This window comes from Panthera uncia, chromosome B4 (assembly GCF_023721935.1).
Source record: "Panthera uncia isolate 11264 chromosome B4, Puncia_PCG_1.0, whole genome shotgun sequence".
NCBI lineage: Eukaryota > Metazoa > Chordata > Mammalia > Carnivora > Felidae > Panthera > Panthera uncia.
In genome coordinates this window covers 17,665,638-17,693,085 of record NC_064809.1, presented here as the reverse complement: position 1 = coordinate 17,693,085, position 27,448 = coordinate 17,665,638, and the positions used below count along the sequence as shown (strand labels likewise).

General features: G+C 36.9%; 1 protein-coding gene across 1 annotated transcript in view; it reads right to left on the bottom strand.

The window, feature by feature from the left end:
- MALRD1 (MAM and LDL receptor class A domain containing 1) overlaps positions 1–27,448 on the bottom strand; it is a 788,164-nt gene that overhangs the window by 321,512 nt on the left and 439,204 nt on the right. The window contains exons 28-29 of the mRNA XM_049626634.1: positions 18,587–18,832; positions 16,845–17,002 (exon numbers count right to left, since the gene is read on the bottom strand). Coding sequence (XP_049482591.1) covers positions 16,845–17,002; positions 18,587–18,832 — 404 coding nt within the window. The remainder of the gene's footprint in view (positions 1–16,844; positions 17,003–18,586; positions 18,833–27,448) is intronic.

Genomic DNA, 27,448 nt, shown 5'->3' with positions numbered 1-27,448 from the left:
AAACTATTAGAACTAATTAATGAATTCAGTAAAGTTGTAGGATACACAATTAACGTACAGAAATTCATCATCTTTCTATACACTAATAGCTATGAGAAAAAGAAATTAATGAAGCAATTTCACTTACAACCACATCAAAATAAATAAAATCCCTAGGAATAAATTTAACCAAGGAGGTGAAAGATCTGTACTCTGAAAACTCTAAACATTGATGAAACTGAAGATAACACAAACAAATGGAAAGAAATACCATGCTTGTGGATTGGCAATGTTAACATTGCTAAAATTTCCATACTACCCAAAGCAATCTACAGATTCAATGCAATTCCAATCAATATAACACTGACATTTCTCATATACTAGAACAATAATCCTAAAATTTGTATGTAACCATGAAAGACCCAAAATATCCAAAGTAATCTTGAGAAAGAACAAAGGTGAAGGTATAATGGTCTCTGATTTCAAATTATACTACAAAGCTATAGTAATCAAAACAGTATGGTACTAGCACAAAACAGGCATGGAGTTCAATGAAATAGAGAGCCCAGAAAAAGCCCCACACGTATATGGTCAATTAATCTATGACAAAGGAAGCAAGAATACATAATGGAGAAAAGACATTCTTTTCAATAAATTATTTTGGGAAAACTGGACAGCTACATTTCGAAGAATGAAATTTAGCCACTATCTTATACCATATACAAATATAAATTCAAAATGGATCAAAGACTTTAATGTAAGCTTGAAAACATAAAACTCCTAGAAGAAAAGAGGCAGTAAGCTTTTTGACATTGATCCTAGCAAAATTTTTTGGATCAGTCTTCCGAAGAAAGGGCAACAAAAGACTAGAATAAAAAAAAATGAAATTATATCAAAGTCAAAAACTTTGCACAGTGAAGGAAACCATCAGCAAAACAAAAAGGCAACCTACTAAATGGGGGAAGCTATTTCCAAATCATACATTCAATAAGGGGTTAACATCCAAAATACATTAAGAATTTATACCACGATATATATATATATATATATATATATATATATGTATATGTATGTACATATATATATATATGTATGTATGTATATGCAATCTGATTCAATGCAATCTGATTAAAAATGCATAGGAAACTCCAATAGACATTTTTTTCCCCAAAGAGGTCATACAGATGGCTAACAAGCACATGAAAAGATGCTGAACATCACTAATCATCAAGGAAATGCAAATCAAAACTGTGATGAGATGTTACCAGTCAGACTGGCTATTACCCAAAAGACAAAAAAGTAACAAACGTTGGTGAGTCTTAGGAGAAAAGGGAACTCTAATGCACTGCTGGTGAAAATGTAAACTGGTAGCAGCCAATATGGAAAACATTACAGAAGTTCTTAAAAAAATTAAAAATGGGGGCCCCTGGGTGGGTGGCTCAGTCAGTTAAGCATCTGACTCAACTTCGGCTCAGGTCATGATTTCACGGTTTGTGGGTTCAAGCCCTGCATCAGGTCCAGGACTACTGGTGCAGAGCCTGCTTGGGATTTTCTCTGTGTCCCTCTTCTCTGTCTCTCCCCTTCTCTCGTTCTCTCCTGCTCTCTCCTTCTCTCCCTCCCTCTCTCTCTCTCAAAATAAATAAACTTAAAAAAAAAATAGAACTATCATATGATCCAGTAATTTCACTTGTGTTCATTTATCCAAAGAAAATGAACATGACAATTTGAAGAAATATATGCACCCTGTGTTTACTGCAGCATTATTTATAATAGCCGAGGTACAGAAGCAACCTAAGTGTCCACTGATAAATGAATGGATAAAGAAGATGTGGTATATATATACAATGGAATATTAGCCATAAAAATGAGTGACATCTTGGGGCACCTGGGTGGCTCAGTCAGTTGAGTGTCCAACTTCGGCTCAGGTCATGATCTCAGGGTTTGTGGGTTTGGGCCCCGCGTCAGGCTCTGTGCTGACAGCTCAGAGCCTGGAGCCTGCTTCGGATTCTGTGTCTCCTCTCTCTCCCTGCTCCTCCCTCCTCACACACTGTCTCTCTCAGAAATAAAGATTAAAAAAAAATTAAAAATAAAATGAATGACCTCTTGCTATTTGCAACAACATGGATGGACTTGAAGGGTAGTATGCAAAGTGAAATAAGTCAGACAGAAAATGAGAAATACTGTATGATTTCACTTACATGTGAAATCTAAAAATCAAAACAAACGAAATAAAACAGAAGCAGTCTCACAGGTACAAGAAACAAAATGTAGGTTACCAGAGGGAGATGAGTTGGAGGAAGCAGGTAAAATAGATGAACTAGATTAAGAGGTATAAACTTCCAGTTACAAAATAAATAAGTCATGGGGATATATTGTACTGCACAGGGAATGCAGTCAATAAATAATATTATAATAAATTTGCGTAGTGACAGATGATAACCAGATCTATCATGGGCATGATTTTTTAACATGTAAACATATATACCTGAAACTACTATTATTTTGTATATCAATCATACTTTAATAAAAATTAAATACATTCATAAAATATAGTATCCCCCCCAAAAGACAAAAAGTAAATATAAGTTAATACATCAGAAACAACTGTAAATTATAAATACAGTAAATTTAAGCAATACTGTGTTAAATATAGTAGCTTCACATGATTAAATATAAACTGAAGAGTTAATGCTTACTTTATTATTTGCATTAATATTATGTCTTTATTACCTGATAATTGGTAAACTCAGGGCCTACTCAATACACCTTATGCTTCTCTACCTTTATGTGTTCTCTCATTTGAAATGCTCTCTCTTCGAGCCAAAGCATAAGAGACTCTTAAAAACTGAGAACAAACTGAGGGTTGATGGGCGGTGGGAGGGAGGGGAGGGTGGGTGATGGGTATTGAGGAGGGCACCTTTTGGGATGAGCACTGGGTGTTGTATGGAAACCAATCTGACAATAAATTTCATATATTGAAAAAAATGCTCTCTCTTCTTTCCTCTATTTATTTAAATTCTTCTTGATTGTTAAGATCTAGTTCACTTTTGTATTTCCTCTGAACACTTTCAGTTCATAAACATGTTAATAGCTTTTGAACTCCTAAGATGTTAAATGTTTTTTGTATATAATTGGCATTTAATTATGCACTGCTCATACTTTCACTCATTCAATTAAAATACCTACTGTACACAAGGCACTATGCTAGGGCTAGAAATAGGACAGTAAACAAGGCAGATGCAGTCTATGTGTCATTAAAGCTCCCTGGTCATTGGAAAATAGAACTTTATACACAAGGTCATCGTGCAGTGAAGTAGGACCACAAAAAAAAAGACCCGGTGATATGGGAACACTATGCCACTCAATTAGGACCCATCCCATGAAGCTTGGAGCGGTTCCTGTTCCAGGAATGGAGCACAGGAAGTCATAACTCACCTTCTCAGAAAGAGGATAATTTCAGAAAGAGGACAATTAAATATTGAAGAACATCCAGGGACTAATGGGAGAGCTCTGACTGTTTCTGATAGAAAGGCTGAGTGGCATACTGCTGCTTTTTGCAAACAGCTAATTTCACTCTAAACCCACAAGCTCCATGTCAACTAGGAGTGTATTTAGTGGAAGCTCCCTAAAGATGTGTTCGAATGCATGAACTGGAAGCAAGTGGTGGAAAATGTGGGGACTGGGCTAGAACTCGGTGTTTGCAAAGGAAAGCTGTAGTCCTCAACTAAAGAGATTGTTAGTTAGCAAAAGACTATATAAATCAGTGCATAGTATATCCCAAGGTACCCTGATTTTCTTTCTCTCTCACATAATGCTATCCATAGAAGTGGAATCACAGCAGAATTTACAAAAGGCCATTGTTGAAAAAAACTAAACATCAATAGAAAATATGTGAAGATGTGAAGAGATGCACTAATCTGTAAAGTGTAAGTTTAAGCATAAATATTTACTCATTGTTAAAAAATAGGTTTTAAACATTGGTTTTTACTGAAATTCACCAGAGATTACAAATAGGATTATTTGATACATTCATGTCTTACAGAGCAAAGATTGCTAACATTATTAGAATTTTATTTTGATAATGCATATGAGGGTGAATCATGGGGGTTTTCTCTATAAAAAAATCTGTGATCTATAATTAGTAAACACAGTTCTGTGATCTATAATTAGTAAACACAGATTGGAAATCTTGTAGCAGCCTCTGAGTCAGAGATGCAATTCAATTAGAATAATCAGCCCACAGACAAGCAATTCTAACCTATTTTCACAGAAGGCTGTGTCACAAACTGCACAGAAAATTCACAGCACAGTTATTAAAAATTAATAGCACAGTTAATTCTGGAACTTATGGGTTCCAGAAAGACTTACTATCATGTGCTGAAGACTATTATGATTTTCCAGTCAATGTCCTTAAAAAAAATGTAGTGAGAGGAAAAAGGGCTGCTTTCCCACGATAAGTTTGTTTGAAACAGTTAAAATGCAATCATCAGGAAATAAACAAATGTGGAAGTGAAATTAACTAGCACACAGGATTCCTATATAAGGCAATTCTGTACAAAACTGCGCCAATGACTTTTCTGTGGACAAGTGATCAGTAACCCCATGAAGCAATGAGCTAATTATACCTTAAACTAGGTAAATTACAATATTTTTTTTCCTCTCTGCCTTCTCCCGTATCTTACATTACATAAAAACTCAACAGCTATGGCTACTTATGACATTTGAAAAAATGAAAATTCGGATGACAAATCTCAACATATTAACCGACTGTACCTGGCTATAAGCCTGATGCACTAGTTCTTTGTCATGACATCACCTACACCTGTTTACAATTAGCCTGTTTGGAACTTGGTTCAGATAGAATGTCATCTTTGGTGCCTTTGTGCTTCAATTACAGTGAAACCTTGGTTTGAGAGCATAATTCATTTCAGAAACACATTTATAATCCAAAGCACTCGCATATCAAAATGAATTTCAAGAACCATTGGGTCAGTTGTGATCATGTGACATTCAGTGTCAGGTACTACTCCTGTTGCAAGACATGGCTTCTCTATCAAGTTAAAATTTATTGGAACGTTTGCTCGTCTTGCAGAACACTCACAGGACAAGTCACTCGCAATCCAAGGTTTTATCGTATTGGGAATGGGAGGCACACTGATTTTTCTTAATAAATCATCGTAAACGCTGAACATATAAGAGATACCCTTATAAAATTAAAAATTTTCAAGGCCCCTTACATATAAAATACTGGTTTTCAAGAGGTTGTAACATGGATGAGAGAACTATGTCTTTATTTTCACTAGCTTCAGTTAAAATTTGGTATTTTCTTCAATCATGAATTCAAACAACAAATCATTGTTTTAGTAGTACCTGTGACTCTCTAACAAATAATAATGGCAAATATTTTAATATCACATTACAGTTCTGGGAATATCTCAAAAATGTCATATATGCTTATCAGTCCTTTAACGTAATAATATTATAGTTACTCTATCCTCCTTCATATCTTGTCATTTAACATACATTTACGAAGTCTAAATTTGGGATTTTAAAAAATATTTTAATAATTGGTATTATTTTGTTTCCTTTGTAATGCTAGCATTTTATTTTATACATTTAAAACAGTATTATGACAACTAAGAAGTTCTCAGACTGCCAAAGAGGTCTGTGACACACAGAAAGACACACACACATGATTAATTCTGCTTGTAAATTAGAATGTCTCTGTTTTCAGAGGGGAAAACTGTCATTGACCAAGTTTGACCATACTAAAAAAGCTGAGAGAGGAAGACTCCCAAAGAATAGATATGTGCAACTTTTTATTTATTTTTTTAATTAAAAAAAATTTGTTTGTTTATTATTGAAAGGCAGAGAGAGTCAGAGCGTGAGCGGGGGAGGGGCAGAGGGAGAGGGAGACACAAAATCCCAAGCAGGCTCCAGGCTCTGAGCTGTCAGCACAGAACCCAAAGCGGGGCTCAAACTCACAAACCGCGAGATCACGACCTGAGCTGAAGTCTAACACTTAACCGACTGAGCCACCCAGGCGCCCCTATATGTGCAACTTTTTAAAGTTTTCATGTTTGAATAAAAATTAACATAATTAAGGGATTTTCTCTAGTTTTATTCTTATAGAAATCAAATTATATTATTTCTAATTCATTCTCTCCTCATTAACATTAATGTGCAGCTATTAAGTATGATTTTGTAATTTTTGAATTATAGAGGTGAGGAAGAATGATTGAGAAATATATATTATTACTAGCTGTTGACAAGCTAAGTTAGAAAATAAATAAAACTATAATGGTTGCTGAACATAAAGTAATCACTTCCTCTCTCTAACATATGTAGATCAATACTGTAGATTAATATGGAGAGAAGGAAATCTCTAATTTGTATGTTCAGACCCACTGGAAAACATTGATAGCAACATCACTGCTTTCTGGATATAAGAATGTTTTCAATTTAATAGCAGAAGTTGAATGTAGTGGTTTAGAGGATGGATTTTGGAGTTAGAATTGGCTTTTAATGCTGATTATACCATTTACCATTTACGTGACCTGGGTCTCAATTTTGTGGCCTGAAAAAATTAGGACAAAATATTTACCTCGCAAATTTATTCTGAAGAACATTAAATGAGCTAACAAGTGTAAAAGAATTAACACATCATATGGAAAAAAAGGAATCAGTTCATAACTGGAAGCTAATCACAAGATTAGCAGCAGTAGTGGGAAGAGAAATGGAAGGAAAATAGCAGATATGGTGTGGACAAATATTCTTTAGAATTGGCCATATGATTCTCTTGAAAGCGAAACTAGTGTAATCAATTAAATAACATTGTTAGCATCTCTTTAAAAAAATTTTTTTAATGTTTATTTAGTTTTGAGACAGACAGAGACGCAGCACGAATGGGGGAGGGGCAGAGAGAGAGGGAGACACAGAATCTGAAACAGGCTCCAAGCTCTGAGCTGTCAGCACAGAGCCGGACGCGGGGCTTGAACTCACAGACCGTGAGATCATGACCTGAGCCGAAGCTGGAAGCACAACCGACCGAGCCACCCAGGTGCCCCTAAAATTATTAGCATCTTAACAGGAACCCTCTCTTCACGACACAAGGGGGTCCAGGGGCACTGGCTGCTCAGAGCCCTGGTGGGTAGCATTAGAGGCATCTGAAAGAGGTAAAGGATGTGGGGATAAAAGCAAGAACTTTAGGAAAATCTTACTTAGTCAACAATATGCCTGGAACAAATACTGCCACATTCTCCAAGCTGATAAAAAAGGAACAATGATTTTATATAAATCAGGGCACTGTAAGCTTGTGACAACAAATTTAATGAAACTCTGGAAGTACCGATATCTCATATGCTATAGCTTAAAATGCAAAAGTCAAACTGTTTTCTCTCTCAATTTGGTCCAGGTCAATAATATAATACAGTCCAAACTATGTAGATTGAATTGTTAACATGCTGAAACAATTCTGGAATAGCAAGTGAAGTTCTGGCACTAAAGGTTCAGTTTAATTGATTTACAGTCCAAAATCTACAAGACAGTCTTTGAAAAATCAATTTTCTATATCCAGATTCTATGTATCCTCTCTGTCCATGTTCTCTACATCCTTAACTCTGAAATAATGAATAATATGCCAAGATGACTAAAATAGTATCAGATGCTCAGTAGGCTGAAGAGATGAAAATACGCCTAAATCTGAAAATGCATCTGACACACTCCAATAGTTAGACACCTGTAGTGTTAGCAATTAGTTGTAAATCTGCACAGATTAAGACTGTAGTGAGCATATGTGTAGGGGGATGGGGTAATGGTGAGTTAGGAAGGACAGAGAATGTTCACTTCTGGGGGTTAACCCTTACACACAACTGAGGTGCATTGCTTACTAGACTGAGGGTAAAGGCAGACCCAGAACAGCCACAGTCTTCTAAGCAGACAAAGGAATCCGGCCTTCCGTTCGTTGATTTGACATTCTTCACTGAACAAAATCTGTATTTCCACATTGAATATGATCTTTACAGAGAATTTCCAGGTAGACAAATATCAGAGCTCTCAATCAGAAGTCAGAAGAAAACTGGACTCATACTCTTTTTCTTAAAGTGCCATGTGAGCTGGGGCAGGAAATATAACCTCCATAATCTTAGCCCCTTCATCTGTAAATGAAGAGTTAAGACCGAACAAATTACAGGCAACCCCATCTGCTCCAAAATTCTCTGAACCACTAAGCAAGATAAAACAATGAACTCATTTAGTAATGGTTTTTCAGCATAACTCATTTGCTATAATCAGGAGGCCTCTCCTGAAATACATTATTTTTTCTCCACTTCTGGCTTGAATATATTATTTTTTTTTCTATCATAACAGTATAACGGATAGTCCTGAATGCCTTCGGTCAAATATATTAAAATTCCCTACAGCACGCAGTCATCTTGATTAAAATATCAACAGTTTATTACAGATGGAGTAGTTCCAAAACATGATAATGCTCTTCAGGTAGCAGGTGTTCCTGGGTGTCATTCAAATGGCTAGCTGCAAAGATGCAAAAGTCTTTTGTTTCCTGATGAGGCTAGATAGACTTTTACCTATGGAAACAAACTGTCAAACACAAGTAAACTTAAAAATCCCTATAACATTGCTTTTAGTGCATTAAAATCTGCGTATTACTCATCTTTAACCCCATCAGAAAACGAGTCACTAGAAAAATAGGTAAAATTAAATATATATGTAAGAACAAGTCAACTTTTATGCCATATGACTCTTATTCTACCCCTAAGCACTTATTTCATTTTGTTTTAAATCTTAGTTTGAAAAGCAAAACTTTTAAATTTAATGAGATACTTAATACTGAATGTAAATGAGATAAAATAGGTGAACATGATATCAAGAATAAGTTTACTATTTTTTAAAAATATTTATTTATTTTTGAGCATGAGAGACAGACGAGCATGAGTAGAGAGAGAGGGAGACACAGAATCTGAAGCAGGCTCCAGGCTCTGAGCTGTCATCACAGAGGCCAACATGGGGCTTGAACCCACAAACTGTGAGATCATGACCTGAGCTGAAGTCAGATGCTTACCCTACTGAGCCACCCAGGCGCCCCCAAGATTATTAAAAAAGAGGGGGGATTGCAACATTTAAAAAAGACCTATCCAATGCATTTTAATGTAATTATCCACATCCAGTTTTCCTCTATAGAAAGAAACAAAACTGATTGTATAACATTCTAATTTTTAATTTTTATATCACCTGAGTTCAAGTCCTAGCTCATCCACTTATAACCTTGAATTTAATAAACTAAGTCCACCTAAGTTTTGACTGACTCACCCTAACTGAAGGCAATGAAATAACAGAGATCACAACCAGTTCCCATGGACTAAATCCCACTCACAAAGTGGTTTGGCCCAAGAGATGACTGATAGTCAAATTTTCTATGTGGTAAATTACTCAATCTTATAAAAATTAGTTATATTTTAAAAATTTATTTCTCTTGAAAAATGCATTTTATTATGTGTATGTGTGCTTACAAATGTAACTAAGCCAAACTCAAAGGAAAGAAAAAAATAAAGTTACGTTCTCAACGAAATACTCTCTCCATCTTCTTGTAATTCACCCAGCACTTCCAGACACAAAGATTACATTTGTTCCAGATACATCTCTTTAGAGAAAATTAGTTCTCATGTAACTGTAAGCAAGAAATATAGAAGTATAATATATACAATATGGATAACTGTAATGTTCTTTACTAAATGCTTCCTAAAAAAACAGCTTTGCTGTGCTGGTATTCCCCTAAAATCACTCCTTTATTACAGGAGTCTGTCACTGACTGGTTATGTAGCCATAAGAGGGTTAGGTTGTTTCTATGAGACCCCTTTGGGCACCCTTCAGTAAAATAGGGTTCACATTCTTTAACTCCGAGGATTGCACTATAAGAATTACATGAAATCGGGGTGCCTGGGTGGCTCAGTCCGACTCTGGATTTCAGCTCAGGTCATGATCTCACAGTTTGCAGGTTCAAAGCCCCACTTCAGGTTCTGTGCTGACAGCTCAGAGTCTGTTTGGGATTCTCTCTGTCTCTCTCTCCTTCTCTCTTTCTGCCCCTTCCCCCTGAAATAAATAAACAGACTTTAAAAAAAGATTTACATGAAATAGCATTAAGTATTAAGCGTTCATGTTCAACAACTGGTATATAGTTGGTGTTCAATGAATAAATCTATACTGTTGTTAAATTATTGCTCACTGGTTGCATGTGTCTGGCATGCGATTGCATATATATATTTCAGAGTTCGATAACAAAGTCTCCAGATGAGACTTTTTATTGAATTATACCTGACATACAATACTATACTAGGTTCAGGTTTATAGTATACTGATTCAATATTTTTATGTGTTATGAAATGATCACCTCAAGAGGTCTAGTTACCATCTGTTGGTATACAAAATTATTACAATCTTATGACTGTATTCCCTATGCTTTGCATTTCATGCCCATGAGTTATTTATTTTATAACTGGAAGTTTGTACCTCTTAATCCCCTTCACCTATTTCAACTGTCCCCTTACCACCTCCTTTCTGGCAACCATCAGTTTGTTCTCTGTATCTATGAGTCAGTTTGTTTTGTTTTGCTTGCTTTTTTAGATTCTACACATAAGTGAAATCAGATGGTACTTGTCTTCTCTGACTTACTCACTTTGCACGATGCCCTCAAGGTGCATCCATGTTGTCACAAATGGCAAGATTTCATTCTTTTTTTTTATGGCTAAACTATAAATATACCACATCTTCTTTAACATTTACCTATCGATGGACACTTAGGTTACTTCCATATCTTAGCTATTGTAAATAATGCTGCAATAAACGTAGGCATGTATATATATTTTCTAATTAGTTTTTTTTTTTTTTTTGCTGCCTTTGTATAAAAACTCAGAAGTGGAATTGCTGGATCATACGGTAGTTCTATTTTTAATTTTTTGAGGAAAAGTTCATACTGTTTTCCACAGTGGCTGTACCAGTTTGCATTCCCACCATGAGTGCATGAGGGTTCCCACATCCTCATCAACACTTGTTATTTCTTGTGTTTTCGATGATAGGCATTCTGACAGAGGTGAGGTGATGTCTCATTGAGGTTTGGTAAGGCAGCATATCGAAGAATCTGCTTTTTCTTATCCATTTAGGCACCCTATGTATTTTGACTGAAGAACCGTCCATTTCCATTTAAAGTAATTATTGATAACCATGTACTTACTGTCATCTTTTTAATTGTTTTCTGGCTGTTTTTGTTGATCATCTCTGTTCTTTCCTTGGTCTGTTCCTCATATTTTGTTTGTTTTCTTCATATTTAGATTCTTCTGTCTTTTATTGTCGTGCTCTTAACTATAAGATTTTTCTTTGTAGTTACTGTGAAGTTCATATATATTATGTATATAAAAGTCTCTTTTAAGTTGATAGAAAGTTAATGTTAAACATATGCCAAAGCTTTATATTTTTACTTCCCTCCCCTACATTTTGTATTTTTGATGACACATTTTACATCTTTTTATTTTATTTATCCCTTAACTAATTATTGTAGTTTTAGTTAATTTTACCACTTTTCCTTTTCCTCTTCATATTTGTTGTATAAGTTGTTGATCCACTACTTTGATTACATGTCTTTTCCAGTTAGATTTTTAACCTTCATTTGTTTTTTTGTTTTTTGTTTTTTTTTGTTTGTTTGTTTTTACCTTAGAAGAGCCCCTTTAACATTTCCTGTGTGCTCAGTTCAATGGTGGTGAACTCTTTTAGCTTCTGTTTTCTGGGAAACTCTTAACCTCTTCTTCAATTCTGAATGATAACCTTGCCACGTAGAGAATTCTTGGTTGGGAATTTTTCCTTTTCAGTACTTTGAATGTATCATGCCATGCCCTTCTGGTCTATAAAGTGTCTGCTGAAAAACCTACTGATAGCCTTATGAGGGTTCCCTTTTGTACAATATGTTGCTTTTCCCTTACTGCTTTTAATATCTTCTCTTTATTATTAATTTTTACCATTTTATTTTTTTAATGTTTGTTTTTCAGAGAGAGAGAGACTGACAGAGTGCAATTGGGGGAGGGGCGGAGAGAGAGGAAGACACAGAATCGGAAGCAGGCTCCAGGCTCCGAGCTGTCAGCACAGAGCCCAATGCGGGGCTCGAACCCACGGACCATGAGATCATGACCTGAGCTGAAGTCAGACGCTCAATTGACGGAACCACCCAGGCGCCCATAATTTTTACCATTTTAATTTTAATGGTCTCGGTGTGTTTCCTTTTGGGTTCATCCTATTTTGGAACTCTCTGGGCTTTCTGGACTGGAATATTTGTTTCCTTCCCCAAATTAGGAAAGTTTTCTGCCATTATTTCCTCAAGAGTTTTTCTGGCCTTTTCTTTCTCTCTCTTCCTCCTGGAATTTCTAGAATGAAAATGTTAATCTGCTTGACACTGTCCCTTAAGGGGACATCCTGTCTTTTTAAAATCTTTTTTTTTTTCCTTTATTTTCCTGCTGTGATTGGGTGCTTTCCATTGCTTTGTTTCCAGTTCACAGATTCATGCTTCTATTCCATCAGTTCTGCTGTTGAACCCCTCTAGTGTATTTCTCAGTTCAGTTTTAAACTTCTGTTTGGTATTTTCTTATATTTTCTGTTTGTTGAAGTTCTTGCTGTGCTCATCCATTCTCCTCCCAAGATCAGTGAGCATCTTTACACCCATTGCTATGAATTCTTTATCGTGTTGCTTACCTCAGTTTCGTTAAAGTCTCTCTGTGGGGATTTCCCTTGTTGTTTGGTTTCGGATATACTCCTCGCTCTCCTCCTTTGCCTCTCTCGGTTTCTCTGTATATATTAGATGCAGTGGCTCCCCCTTCAGTCTTCAAAGAGTAGTCGTGTGCAGGCATTGTACAGTGTGAGCCAGAGGCACAAGCTCCCCACAACCTCCCCACTCCGCGGCCCCACTCTATGGGCATCTGCTGTATGGGCTGCGTGTGCCTGCCGGCTATGACATGGCATGGTTGCTGTGCAGGGAGGTGAGGGCTTATGTCACTTACCCATCCCGGTTCTGCACAGGGAGGGCAGGGCTCAGAGCACTCCTCTGATCTAGCTGCACCTCGGCTGCTGCATGGGGAGGATGGTCTTTTTGCAGCTCTCGTATGGCCCAGGGTGGCTGAAACGTGGGGTACTCTCTCAGCCTGGTTATGTGGTGGGGAGGGCAGAACATGCCCTCCATGTGTTAGCAGGCTAGAGGGAGGGCACCAAAAATGGCAGCCATTTACTCCATCACCAGGAACTTAGTTGCAAAAATGGCTTGTACCAGCACTTCCATCCCTGGATAAAGTCCTTACAGGTTGCTTCCTGTAAGGCAAGAACCTTTAAAATCTGATAGTCCCTTTAAAATCAGTAAGGTACTTTTCATAATTTGGCTATTGTTGAGAGTGCCGCTATAAACATTGGGGTACAGGTGCCCCTATGCATCAGTACTCCTGTATCCCTTGGATAAATTCCTAGCAGTGCTATTGCTGGGTCATAGGGTAGGTCTATTTTTAATTTTCTGAGGAACCTCCACACTGCTTTCCAGAGCGGCTGCACCAATTTGCATTCCCACCAACAGTGCAAGAGGGTTCCCGTTTCTCCACATCCTCTCCAGCATCTATAGTCTCCTGATTTCTTCATTTTGGCCACTCTGACTGGCGTGAGGTGGTATCTGAGTGTGGTTTTGATTTGTATTTCAAAACCACACTCAGATATGAATGGATAAAGAAATTGTGGTTTATATACACAATGGAATACTACGTGGCAATGAGAAAAAATGAAATATGGCCTTTTGTAGCAACATGGATGGAACTGGAGAGTGTGATGCTAAGTGAAATAAGCCATACAGAGAAAGACAGATACCATATGGTTTCACTCTTATGTGGATCCTGAGAAACATAACAGAAACCCATGGGGGAGGGGAAGGAAAAAAAAAAAAAAAAAGAGGTTAGAGTGGGAGAGAGCCAAAGCATAAGAGACTGTTAAAAACTGAGAACAAACTGAGGGTTGATGGGGGGTGGGAGGGAGGGCAGGGTGGGTGATGGGTATTGAGGAGGGCACCTTTTGGGATGAGCACTGGGTGTTGTATGGAAACCAATTTGACAGTAAATTTCATATATTTAAAAATAAATAAATAAATAAAATAAAATAAAATAAAATAAAATAAAATCAGTAAGGTACTTTTCAATCTGTTTCTCTTGTGCTAGATCTCAGGTGAGTGGGTTTGCTTATGAGCCCTTTAAGAGTGGGATATATGTCCTCTAGAATTCTATGATTCTTCTGGTCTTCATCCCCATTTCTTTTTTAAATCAGGCATTGTGTGTGTGGTGGTTCATCTTTCCAGTGCTAGCCCTCAAGGTAAGAGTACCTGATATGGGGTACTATCTCTTTACTCCTTGTGGGAAAATTCCAAATTTGGAGAACTTTCCCAATTGTGGGGTCACTACATTTGGGGTGGGTTCTCAGGAAGGCCATGTCTCTGTCTCTCCTATCTTTCTCAAAGTATTTCTTTTGTCTTTTGTTGTGAAAGTGTTAGTCTTATAATTCTCAAGTTTTTTGTTTGTTTGCTTGTTTTCAGAGAAAAATTATTACATATGTAGCTATAAGTTTGTTTTATCCATGGAAGGAGTTGAACGCAGGGTTTTCCCACACCACCATCTTGAACCTCCCCCCCCCCCCATTCCCAGAATAGAACTTATCGTCTTGTATGTAACACATAATCAGCCACTTTTTTCAAAAGAACTGTCCCCAGAAGGGATGTCCTGAGACTGGCAGTGGGCTCTAGGGGGCCACCACTTTTTTTCCTGCAGTCCTTTCTCTGAAGAGATAAGAGGGACATAAAGACTAAAACCTCAAGGTCTTGCTCTCAAGATTTAATGACCTGTCTATTGAAAGACAGTTGAACATCCAGTGAGAAAGAGGAATTTCTGGAGCTGTGAGGGACACTCTGAGAAAGACTAATCATGACAAGCAAAAGTGGTCAAGGAAAGTTTTGTGAAGGGCTGAATCTACCAGATTGTGTTGGGCTTGGTGTGGAGGCAAAAGAGGGAAACACAGAAGGAGGCATTCCTGAGAATAGACAGGGGAGACTGAGCCAGAGGCAACACATGCATAAATTGAGACCATTTCAAAAGATGAGAAGTAAAGAAAGAAAGAAATAAAAGGCAGAATCCCTGCCCCTATTGTGTTTGCCATCTGGCCAGGATGCTTTCAAATTAATGAGCAGGTTAAAATCCAGCATGGTTCCACACAGAGAGTAGCCTAAGAAGTACTTTGTAATGATGATCAAAAATATGTATCATATTAATTACCAAAATAAAATGATTGCCCTAAAATTCCTGAACATAAAATCAATCTATGCTATGAAAGATTTCTCTTTTGCGGTAAATGTCACTAAATGAGGATAAGCATGTTTTTTTTTTTAAACAAGTGTGACTGTTTGTTTGTTTTCAATATGGTAGGAAGACAGTTGCTTTAAAATGCTGTTAAATGTCCGTAAGACATTCCTCCATTGGAGGAACCATAGGCATTCAACCGAACTTGATAACAAGACGTATCTCAAAATAGTTTAATTTTGCATTTTTAGTAATATAAAGTTTGCTACTAGGATATAAGAGAGATTAAAGGTGACTATGAGTGGAGCAAATAATAAAAGCAAAGCCCACAAAGTGGTACAAAGTCCTTCACATGGTAGACACCACATCATCAAGTATCCCATTCAAAGGAGTACCAGCAAAATACTCTTGTGAGAACTTTAGGCATTATATTTACGCTTCCCTATTTAAATATAAGAAGAAATCATTGTGGTATTTGCCGCATGTATTTTATTAGGCAGGCATTTCTGATTATAGGAGAACCCTAAATTATAAAGTTAACTCAAGTTTCAGATAAAATATGGACGATGCAGTCATTAGCCATTCAGATGTAAGAGCCCTTTGGTATTGTGGTCAGGCATTTTCCATCAGTGCAAGGCATTTCAGCAAAGTTCGTGTGTGATAAAACAGCAATGGCCTCTAGAGTGTGTTTTTAAAGTGAGTTTTCTCAGAATTCTAACTAGATTCTAAAAATGAACAGACACACGCATACACACACACACACACACACACACACACACACACACACAATCAGCCATACACACACACACACATGCACGCACGCTCATTTCCTTTTTTGCTGCCGTTTTAACTTGCCAAAGAATAAAGGTATATGAACCGAGTCTTATTAATATTAATATATACTTTGTTAGTTTGCTCCCTGAACACTGTCACTTTGTTATACTAAATTAAAGCCCTGACAGAAACATCCAATTAATCCTCACTAAGAAAATGCGTTATTGTGTCATCGTTAATAAGCGGTTCAATGTAATCACACCTTGATCATGCTCCTGAGTGGGTTCAGTCCTTTGCATGGCGTGCTTAGAACCAAACTGTCTAATATTAGTTCCCTTAATGATCGTTCATACAGGAGTTAAAATGGATAGTCACTCTCCTTTCGGATGTACAAATAATCTATTTTCTTTTACTGAGAAGGCTAGGGAAGGAGATGCCTAAACAGAAAGGAGAAATTCATGAGTCTTAGACTAACTGTTATCATAAGAGGAGACTCTGGGATTCAGTCATAACCACAGGGTATGATGTTGAGCTCAAAGCTAGTTCCCATGCCCCGCTTATCAAACCCCGCCGAGCATTTGAACCACAAGTGGAAGCTCCCCGTGATGAAAGGAAGCTTCCTCTGGCCAAGTTAGCAGAGCTATGATAAAGTCCCTTTGGCCATGTGCTGCCTGTAGGAAGCCTCGCTAAGCTCAGAGGCATCACAGATGAATACCCTACCTTAATGAGAATCTGAATGGACCCTGTAGCTTTTGCAGATATGAAATACCAGAAGCTTATGGTGCAGGCAGCACTGGATTCCTTCCACACAGCACTCTTGAGGTGTGCTTCTTCGCCCTGAAGGCCCACCGGAGTAGCCTCCAGATACAAGAAGTGCCCTAGGAACAAGGATAGCATTCACATAGGACAGAAATAACAACGAGGGGATCATTTTAGCTTTTCCATCTTAGTTAGGGTTTTTAATTATATTTCATATGATATGAGCTGCCAAAGGCATTTCCATTTGAAACAGAAAGAAAATCTAATAGCCTTGCTTCTAGCTCACTGACAGAACAATTTCCAACTGTCTGTGCTTTTAGCAAAGGACTTCACAGTATGCAAATTAACCGATCTGACAGGATATTTGTGCCGCTGAATCAACAAGATAGTTAGAGAAATCATATAATGGACTCCTCCAACTATCGAGTTCTTGTAAAACAATGGGAAGATACTACCTATGAAATATAAATAAAGGAATATGATGTACTTTTCAAAACTTCACTCATCTATTGAGCATATAAATAAAATGCTGAGAATTTTAATATGTAACATGAAAGGTACATTATACTTATGTATCTAATACTCAAAACATTTTACATATGTAGAGCTGAGTGTTTGCATGGGACTCAGACCTTCCTTTCTCTGTTGTGGTTATTTTGGCTTAGATGGCTTTGTTTTATCAGAGGCCTGTGGAATTTCCATCCTTAGATACCTCTTCTCTTATTCTGTAGCATCCAGGAATTCAGGGTCCTTTCTTCATTCTGCTAACGTCCTCTGTCCTTTGACCAATGAGTCTGAGACTTGACCTCATCTACTTACTGAAAAAATGAGGCACTCCCAACACTTCTGACATATGTGATCTTACGGTTACATCTGCATGGCACTTCTAGTTTTCAAATTGCTTTCCCTCCATACATGTCATCTCGCTTCTGTAATCCCTGTTTGGTACACAGGGAAAACTTTATTCTCTCCCTATGCAGATGGGAGTTTTGGAAATCTGAAGAGCTACATGATGTGCTAATGATCAAAGAAGTGGCAGAATTCAGCGACACTAATTATAAGCACGTGTCATTGAGGAAAGGTGCCTCTATCGATATTACCATGTATCTACAATGATCAGAGTCATATTAAAATGTGGTTGCTCCCTGTTATATGTTGAATTGTGTCCCCCCGAAGATGGTGAAGTCCTAATTCCAGTTTCTGTGAATGTGACCTTGTTTGGATATAGGGCCTTTGTGGATGACCAAATTAAAATGAAGTCATCAGGGGGGCCCTAGTCCACACTAAGATTGTGTTGTAATGAAAGGGTAAATTTGGACATAGAGGCAGACATGCATAGAGGGAAGGCAGTGTGAAGACACAGGATAACATCATCTACAGGCCAAGTAATGTCCAAGACTACCAGAAGCTAGGAGAGAGGCATGGTACAGGTGATTCTCTCTCTCAGCCCTCAAAAGAAACCAGTTCTACTGAGACCTTGATTTCAGACTTCCAGCTTCCAGAAGGGTGAGACAATGTCTATTGTTTCCATTTCTGGTAATTTGTTATAGCAGTCCCAGGAGACAAATATATTTGTGAAATGCCTGACTTGCTGGCCATGGTACTATGGTAGTCTCTCTGGAGCTCTCCAGTTGCTGTTGGGGAAACAATGAGATGCTCACTGTGAATATGATTAGGATTGCTGTAACAGCCTAATAACCTACCATATTTGTTTCCAAGTGTGTGGTCTTTGGGAGGTCGTAGGCTTTGATGAGAGCCAACCCCCAAAACCCAATCAAAGTTTTCAGCCAGGGAGTTTTGCCAGCCACACCAGCCTTTCTCAAAAGTACAGGAGGTACCACATTGAGCTTCATCAGTATAATCTCCACAGTCATCTACGAAATTACAGCTTTGCTCTGGTTTATAACATTTGCCATTCTGACATTCCCGATAGCCATGAGGGCAGGGACCTAAAAAACAGAAAACAAATGAAGATGAGGAGACACTACTAACACATCACTGAGGTTAATAGCTAGTAAGAATGGATTCACTTTAACATATAACGAAACATGGTATTCTTAAGAGTTTGAGTTATCTGACCTCCATCTCTTTTCTAATCTCCCTCAGGGTTCCGGCCAATAGATCACTCACAAGGATTATTCAAAATGAAAAAAAAAATCAAGTATCATTTTACTGATCGAGGAAAGTACCCCAAGACTCCTCAAATAGAGCATTTCCTGTAAGCTGAGTTCAAGAATATATATTAGATCTGAAAGCCAAAGTGTGGCTTTCCATTTTTTAGCCTGAAACAAAATCTTTAGGGTATTAAGAGCTTATGTATTATGGTGTTTTTGGAAGTAAATTCCATTACCACCCATGCATTTCAATATTTATCAGAAGCCAAATACTTATATGGTACTTTCTCAGAAGCAGGGGTATGAATATATAAGTAACATTCAACTTTCTAACAGATTTTTTTCTACAAAATGCATATATACCTGTCAATTGTTTCGAATTTTAGAAGCAATTTCCCTACAAAGCAATGTCAACAATAAAGACTTTTTTTTCCAGAAAGCTTAAAATAAAAAGCAATGTTTTTGAAGATCTGAGTTTGAACTCTGGTACTGATACTTCCCAGTTATGAGACTTGGATCATACCTATACTTGAAGAGCTTTCTAAAAAGAAAAAAAGAAAAAAAAGGACAGTAAAACCTACAGAGGTAAACTAACTAAAGAGACTATTGTTTATATCCCCAGTACCTGGAACAGTGCCGGGCCATGAGTAGAGGATCAGAAAATATTAGTCAAATAAATGAATGTGTGAAATACAGGGCTCTGGAAACAGCAAAGTAGTTCAATATGCACATTAAAGGTATTGTTATTATCCTGCTCCAGTATTACAACAGAGCATAAGCACCAGTGTCCCAATATTTCAGTAGGAAAGGTTGTTCAAAGATCCAACTTGGGATATCCACTTCCCAACTGCTCTATGACACTATGGCATCAGAAATTTTCTTCCTTCCTGTCCCCCCCACCGTCTAGGGAGAGAAGCTGATAATGCCTCCCTACTTCACTTCTACATGGTAGCTTCCAGAGCCTGGTGTTGTCTGGTGGTTGACAGACCACCTGGTCTGTCTAATCCACTGGTGTGGATTAGAGCTGGGAGGTGACTCAGGGATTTATTCGAAGGTGTTCTGGGAGCTGGAAACTCCTGCTGATAAAATCTCATAAAGAAGATTTTATGTCCTAGATCAGTCTCACATTTTAGAAAATAGACGGCTAAGAGGGAAGAAGTGGGAGGAGATGGTGGGATGCCATGTAGAAACCGCTAGAGAGAAGAATGGTATTCCAAAGGCTTCTAGCCATTTTGTGTGCTAAGCTGTTTCTGGGTTGTTTCTTCAAAATTGCCTAATTAAATGCCCTTTACACCTGCAAAGCCTTTGAAAATAACTTTCAACCATGCATTCTGCCTTTAACAAAACTTTTTTGTCTGGGTTAATTGCTAACATTTTCCTTTCTTGCAGCATGGGATTAAGCTATTTTTATCTAGGCTCCCAACTCAGTTTTAGCAGACTGGGGGTAAGCAAAAGACCTTTAATGTTTCAGTAACAGAACTTGACTCAGAATCATAACATTAAAGCATTTTTGAGCTACACAGAAATGGATATCACTTACATTAACTCTCATTTATAGATGAAAAATAAATGAAGATTATAGATGTTAAATGGCTTGATGATTTTTCAAGAGCAGAGGTGCAATTGGACACAGGTCTATTGTCTTCTGATCTATTTTTTAAATCTATTGACTTGAAAAGAAGAGCAATGATACAAGTCAACTATCACAAGACAAGCCCACCAAGGAACAAAAATGGTGGTGTTGACTACCAGATGCATTATTTCTCAGGGGACCATTGGGAATCTGCAAAATTACTAGATCATTTAGTTTTACACAAGTTGGCATTTGTATTGATTCTGTCAATTCCAACTTGTTTGGGGAGTAAAAGCAAAACTGGTTTCTAAGATTATTTTCTTCAAAGGGACCAAATCAAGCTAAAATTTAATTCTTTCAAGACAAACAAGAAAATATTTTGAACATGTTTCAAAATGGAAACACACCATAGACCCCAATATATTACACAATCAATATAGAATCATAAAAATTAAGATTGTTTTTTACATTTCTAAAGCATAAATAGCTACACAATTTAAAAAACACAATAATTCAAATATTACACAAGATAAATTTTGAACAGAAAGCCCTTTTCACTGCTATCATGTGTTCTACCCATAAAATATTTTTTTGCTAAATACTAAGGAAAATTATCAGTGAATGTTATTTACTTATTTCCAAATTATTTTCCATGCCTGTTGTTTCGTCCAAAGAAAGCAGCTACTTACAGGTAGAGTGTATATCTTTAAGTGATTGTGATATGAAAGCTTTTATGCAATTGTATAACTTTGATTTTTAGTAAAAATATATTCTTATTTCAATTAGGCAGAGACCTTCTTAGCGGGCACTTTCTTTCTATAAAAAAGAACAGATTATAAAAGCCAAAAACCTACAATGTAAATAAATCTTAAAGACATCTGAAGCTTAACGATGTTAACTGCAAACTCTGATTCTTCCCCTCCAAACTTTTCCAGCCAACAGATTTCCTCAACTGGGTTTATGGCAATTCTATAACTACAGTTACTACAAATCTTCTAAGGGGCTCTGTGTAGTAGTGTAGTAGAGTCTGATTCTACTTTTTGATGTTTGACGTCATTGCTGAAACACAGTAAGGTAGTCCCAGTGCTCCCCCTATTGGCAGGAGGTTCAAATCATTACATGCCCTTACCTGTGCACAGAAATTCTCACCCCAGTCCCATCAACCACAATGAAACTCTACGCCAGTTTTCCTTTCTCACTCTCTAAAACTACTTTTAGACATGCTTTGAAGCTACTCTAATGTCCCAGGAAGCCTAATTATGTAATAGACATTTTCAATCCTTTTAGTATTGTCAGTCTTAACATCTGAACCCAATTTCATTATCAATTTTCTTTAAGTGATTTTATTTATTTTTGAGAGAGAGTGAGAGAGAGAGAGAGAGAGAGAGCGAGCATGAGTAGGGGAGGGGAGAGAGAGAGGGAGACACAGAATGGGAACTAGGCTCCAGGCTCTGAGCTGTCTGCACAGACCCCAACTCTGGGCTCAAACTCACATGAACCATGAGATCAAGATGTGAGCTGAAGTCAGAGGCTCAACTGACTGAGCCACCCAGGCACCCCTACATCTGCACCAACTTTTGAATGGAGGTCCACCTTGTAACTGAGGATGGGCCCAAGTTTTATACACATACATAGCATATGAGTTATGCTATATATATGTTTGTGTGTGTGTGTGTATATATATATATATAGCTTATATATATATAGTTTATATATATATATATATATAACTCATATATACGTGTGTGCATATATATATACACACATATATATACATAATTTTTAATATTATAACTCATATGCAATCTTCCTTCACAATTACTGTTTTGGTCCAAGCAACCAACATTTTATGTGAGTTTATTACAATTCTTTCCCTTCTGATCTTTGTGTCCTATCCGTGACCCTTAAGGTCCATTAAATAAAAAAGAACCATGTGATATTTTAACATAATTGAATATCACTCCTCTGTCCCAAACTCTATTTAATTAATATTCCCCACTAAAAGGAACCAGGTCTCCTTGGGAAAATGATCTATTTGGAGCTAAGAGCAAAAATTTTCAAGATGAGCCTAGATATTCTTTGTCACAGAAAATAACAAAGTACTCAAATATTACAGCATTATGATGAAAGGTTTAAGGAGCCAGCTTTTAGAGAAACTTACTGGCCAAATCAGAGACAAATTGAGTATCAAAGTAAGTAATAAGACCTGCTCCCAGCATATACACAGTAAGAAACAGTAATAAAGTATGAAATTATCCTTCGGCAATAAACAACTAGAAACCAGGGCAAAACATATAAAACAAGTATTTTCAAACATCGGACATCAGGAAACACAGGATGGTGATCCCTTAGAAAAATGAAAAAAAAGACACATCCTATGATCACCCCTAGATTTCTGCATGGAAGCATGTTCTAGACTGTAACTCTCAAGGGTCAGCCCATCAGAAAATGGAGTAACACTGAGTTGAGGAGATACAGTCTGGGACAGCTAAAATTTTCAATGTTCGGTTGTGGGAGGAAAGGGAGCTATATAGAAAAGGAGATCAAGAGACGCTTAAGTCTTTGTCTGAATTCTAGCTTTTATATTTGTAGGATAAAATCCAAAAAGAGAGAGAACAACTAAGAGAATAATAACTAGGAGCTATAAACTGAAAAAAATTACCAGAGTCCACAAAGGGTTACATAGCTTTGAGTTTCTACCCGCCAGAATGAGTGGAGTCGTTGGTGAATACACAGAGCATTCAGTATGAATTCCAGAAGGGTACATTTTAGTATGGGGCAAAGTAACTCTTGAAGGAAATAGACTCTAGACTATGCACTGGATTGGCAACCTACAGTCTTGGGACCAAATCTGGTCTACCACCTGTTTAAGTAAATAATGTTTTATTGGGACTTAGCCATGCCCGCTTGTTTACACATTATCTATGGTTACTTTCACACTAAAATGGCAGTTAAGTAGTTGCAATCAAGACCATATGGCCTGCACAGCTGAACATATTCACTCTCTGAACATATTCTTTTAACCTCAACTTGTTTTTACAGTAGATTACTTTAAAAAGAAGACTTAAGTTTCCTGAGTTAAAAAAAATACAGAAAAAAAATTTGTGAAGAGGAAACGGATAAAGAGGTACAAACTTCCAGTTATTACTTTTTAGGTCTTTTTTAATGTTTATTTATTTTTGAGAGAGAGAGAGCAGGGGAGGAGCAGAGTAAGAAGGAGACAGAGAAGCCGAAGCAGGCTCTGCACTGACAGCACAGAGCCCAATACGGGGCTCAAACTCACGAACCATGACATCATGATCTGAGCTGAAGTCGGATGTTTAACTGGCTGAACCACCCAGGTGCCCCCAAACTTCCAGTTATAAAATAAATAAATCACAGGGATGAAAAGTACAACATTGGAAATATAATCAATAATATTGTAATAAAGTTATATGATGAGAGATGGTAACTGTTATTGTGGTGAACATTTTGTAATGTATATTAATTACACTTTTGTACATTTTGTAATGTATAAATCACTGTGTTGCACAACTGAAACTAATATCGTATTGTGTGTTTATACTTCAAAAAAATTAAAATTAAAAAAAATGCTGACTTCTGTTCTAAACCTGTCTTTAAAAAATTTTTTAAATAAATCACAAAGGACCCAAACAGTACTTAAGTACCTCTAAAACAAAGTTCAATTATTTTTAAAGGAATATACAAAGCCTTAACACTTAGCAACAGAGAATTCACAATTCCAGCATCAAATTAGAGATTACTAGGCTGTGAAGCAGGGAAATGTGATCAATAACCAGGAAAAAAATTAGTCAATAACAGTAAATATAGATACAAAGAAGATGATGGAATTATCAGGCAAAGAAAGCAAAGCATAAATGTGCTCAATACATACATCTAACAATAATACAAAATCTACAGAAAGCTCTTGTAATAACAAATAATTTTAGCAATATTATATGTCATCAATATACAAAATCAATCACACTTCTGTATGCTAGAAGTAAACAACCAGAATCTGAAATTTTTAAAAAGTCCTTTAAAAGAGCATTTTAAAACATGAAATTATAGGGATAAATTTAAAAAAATAGATAGCTGGCCTTTACATTGACAACTACAAAATATTGATAGGAAAGAGACCCTAATTACATGGACATATATATCAGGTTTATGGATCATAAACCTTAATATTGTTAAGAACTCACATCTCCTCAAATTTATCTATAATTTCAATATAACCTCTATCAAGACTTCAGTAGGATTTTGTAGAAATTAACAAAATGATTCTAAAATATATACAAAAAGGTAAAGCACCTAGATTAGCTACGATGTTATCAAATATACAACACATGATTTCAATAAATACTATAAAGCTATAATAATTAACACTGTGTAGTACTGATTTATGTATAGACAAAGCGACCAGTGAATCAGGATATATCATTCAGATATGGATTCAGAAATATATGATCAGGGCACCTGGGTGGCTCAGTCGGTTAAGCATCCGACTCTTGGTTTTGGCTCAGGTCATGACCTCACAGTTTCAGGAGTTCAAGCCCTGCGTCAGTCTCTTCGCTGATGGTGTGGAGACTGCTTGGGATTCTCTCTCTCTCTCTCTCTCTCTCTCTCTCTCACTCTCACTCTCACTCTCACTCTCTCTGCTTCTCCCCCACTCATGCTGTCCTTGTGTCTCTCAAAATAAATAAACTTAAAATAAATTAAAAAGAGAAACACGATTAATGGATTCTCAAGGAAAGGTGACAAATTAATGTAGTATTTTCACCAAAAAGGAATGAACTGAAATTAGATATAAGGAGAAATCAACAAACACCAACTGAGGGATACTCTGCAAAATAAAAGGTATATACTTTTCAAACATGTCAATGTCAAAGAAGACAACGAAAGGCCTAATAGTTGCTGTATATTAAAGAAATATAAAGATAATTAAAACCTAAAAGCAGTGTATGATTCTTGAAAAGATCCTGAACCAGGCAAAAAACGAAAATTACATAAAGGACATTTTGAGGGAAATTTATAAATTATGAATGAAGCCTATAAATTGAATAATAACACTTATCAATGTTAATTGATTATACATGTAAGTGAATGTCCTCTATTTTAGGAAAGAGACAATGAATTATTTAGAAGTAAAACGGCATGATGATATCTGCAACTTGCTCTGAGATGACTGGAAAGAAAGTAAGATTATATATAAAATAAAAGGGAAAACTGCTAATAATCTGCAAATCTGTATGAAATATAAGTTCTGTATAGTTATTGTAATATTTCCATGAATTGGAAACTATCCCCAAATTTTCTAAAAATATAAAAGTTAAAAAGTTAAAAAAATAAAACCTTCCAGTGTCATCCCATCTCAATCAGAGTAAAAGCCAAAGTTCTTAAAATGGCCCACAAGGACTCCATAATCTTGACCCCATTCTCTCTTAATTGTCTTCCAGCCAAAGACTACTAGGCACAATGTAGTTGAATAAAGTTGGGTTTATCATTTGTTGCAGTGATGGAGAAAAAACACCATGGGGAACCATGGGGCCGTTCAGTGAGAGGGCATGAAAAATGATTTATGGGATTAGGGCTTTGGTTAGGTTGCTTTGGGGAAGGGTCGAAGGAAATGGAGTTTTGATCCAGATTAGGTGCTATCAGGAAGCAAAATAATTATGTGATTGGATACCTTAAAGATTCTTACCTAACAAAGGGAAGACTAGAATAGGCTAAAGTTGTAACTGGTTGGAAACACCCCTATGAGTCAAGACACAGGGATGTTTGGTCATTTCTGTGGCTGGGACAGTGTTTGTGTATCATCTGTGCTCAGTCACAATTACAAAAGTGATCTTGTTTTTACTGTGACCCATGGTTCCAGAGTGGCTTTGTCCGACGTTGATGCTCTGTGAAATTGTTTATGTTCAACAGGAGAACCACCAGCTCATAGCAACACTGAAGCCTAAATGATACAGTAGTAGGCCGGGTCCCAGATTCCAGGAGCTGCTTTTCTTGCTCTCACTTTGTAATTCTACTTATGTAGCAAGAGAGTTCTGTGGAGCAGCCAACCCTTCTAAGGGATATAAGGATAGAATATAAAACTCTTATGGTGCTTTTTTTTTTTTTTTTGTGGCAGGTTACAAAAAAAAAAAAAAAGGTAGACCAGTTGCTTTGAGAGATCCTGAACCATTTGAAAGCCCTTCACATTTGTTATTTTTTAAGCCCCTATATATTTCCCTTTAGTAGTTTGCAGCAAAAACCTGAAAATGTGAAGGTGCTATCGCATTTTCTTTAACGTTAGCACAAAAGGAGGTAATATGTGGAAAGAAATTCCATAAAATATAATCCTAGCCATTAGGAATGGACAAGGAAAACAGGGAGAGGAATTGTGATCTACATTAAGAAAACAAGAAAAACATAGAAGGAAGTCTAGGCAGAAAAGAAGCCCCTAAGCTTTGAGGAGAAAGGTCTACCACAGTTCCAACTGGCTTACTACTGCAATGTGGCTGAGGCTCTAGTTCAGAGGACAGCGGATTCTGTTTCTATGTTTCCTAGGCAATGTTCACTAGCCCTGGGCTCAGCCCTTGACTGAAAACAAACTGCAAATTGGCTCAAATACTGTTCCTGCAGTTTCCATCTTCATTCCAAAAGGTTCCAAGTCAAATATTCAAAGGACACTTTCTACAGTCTTGATCAGCATGGCAAAAATTTACACTACATTGCCACTCCTGTCATTCAAAAAGGTATTTCCAGAAACAATGGTTTATTCCTCAGTTTTTTAATTACCCAGTTTTAACAGTTAACAGTTAAGAAATGTTATGCTAACATTGCATGCTAACATTCAACTAGTTCTAACTCTCTGCTGTAAAAGCACTAAAACA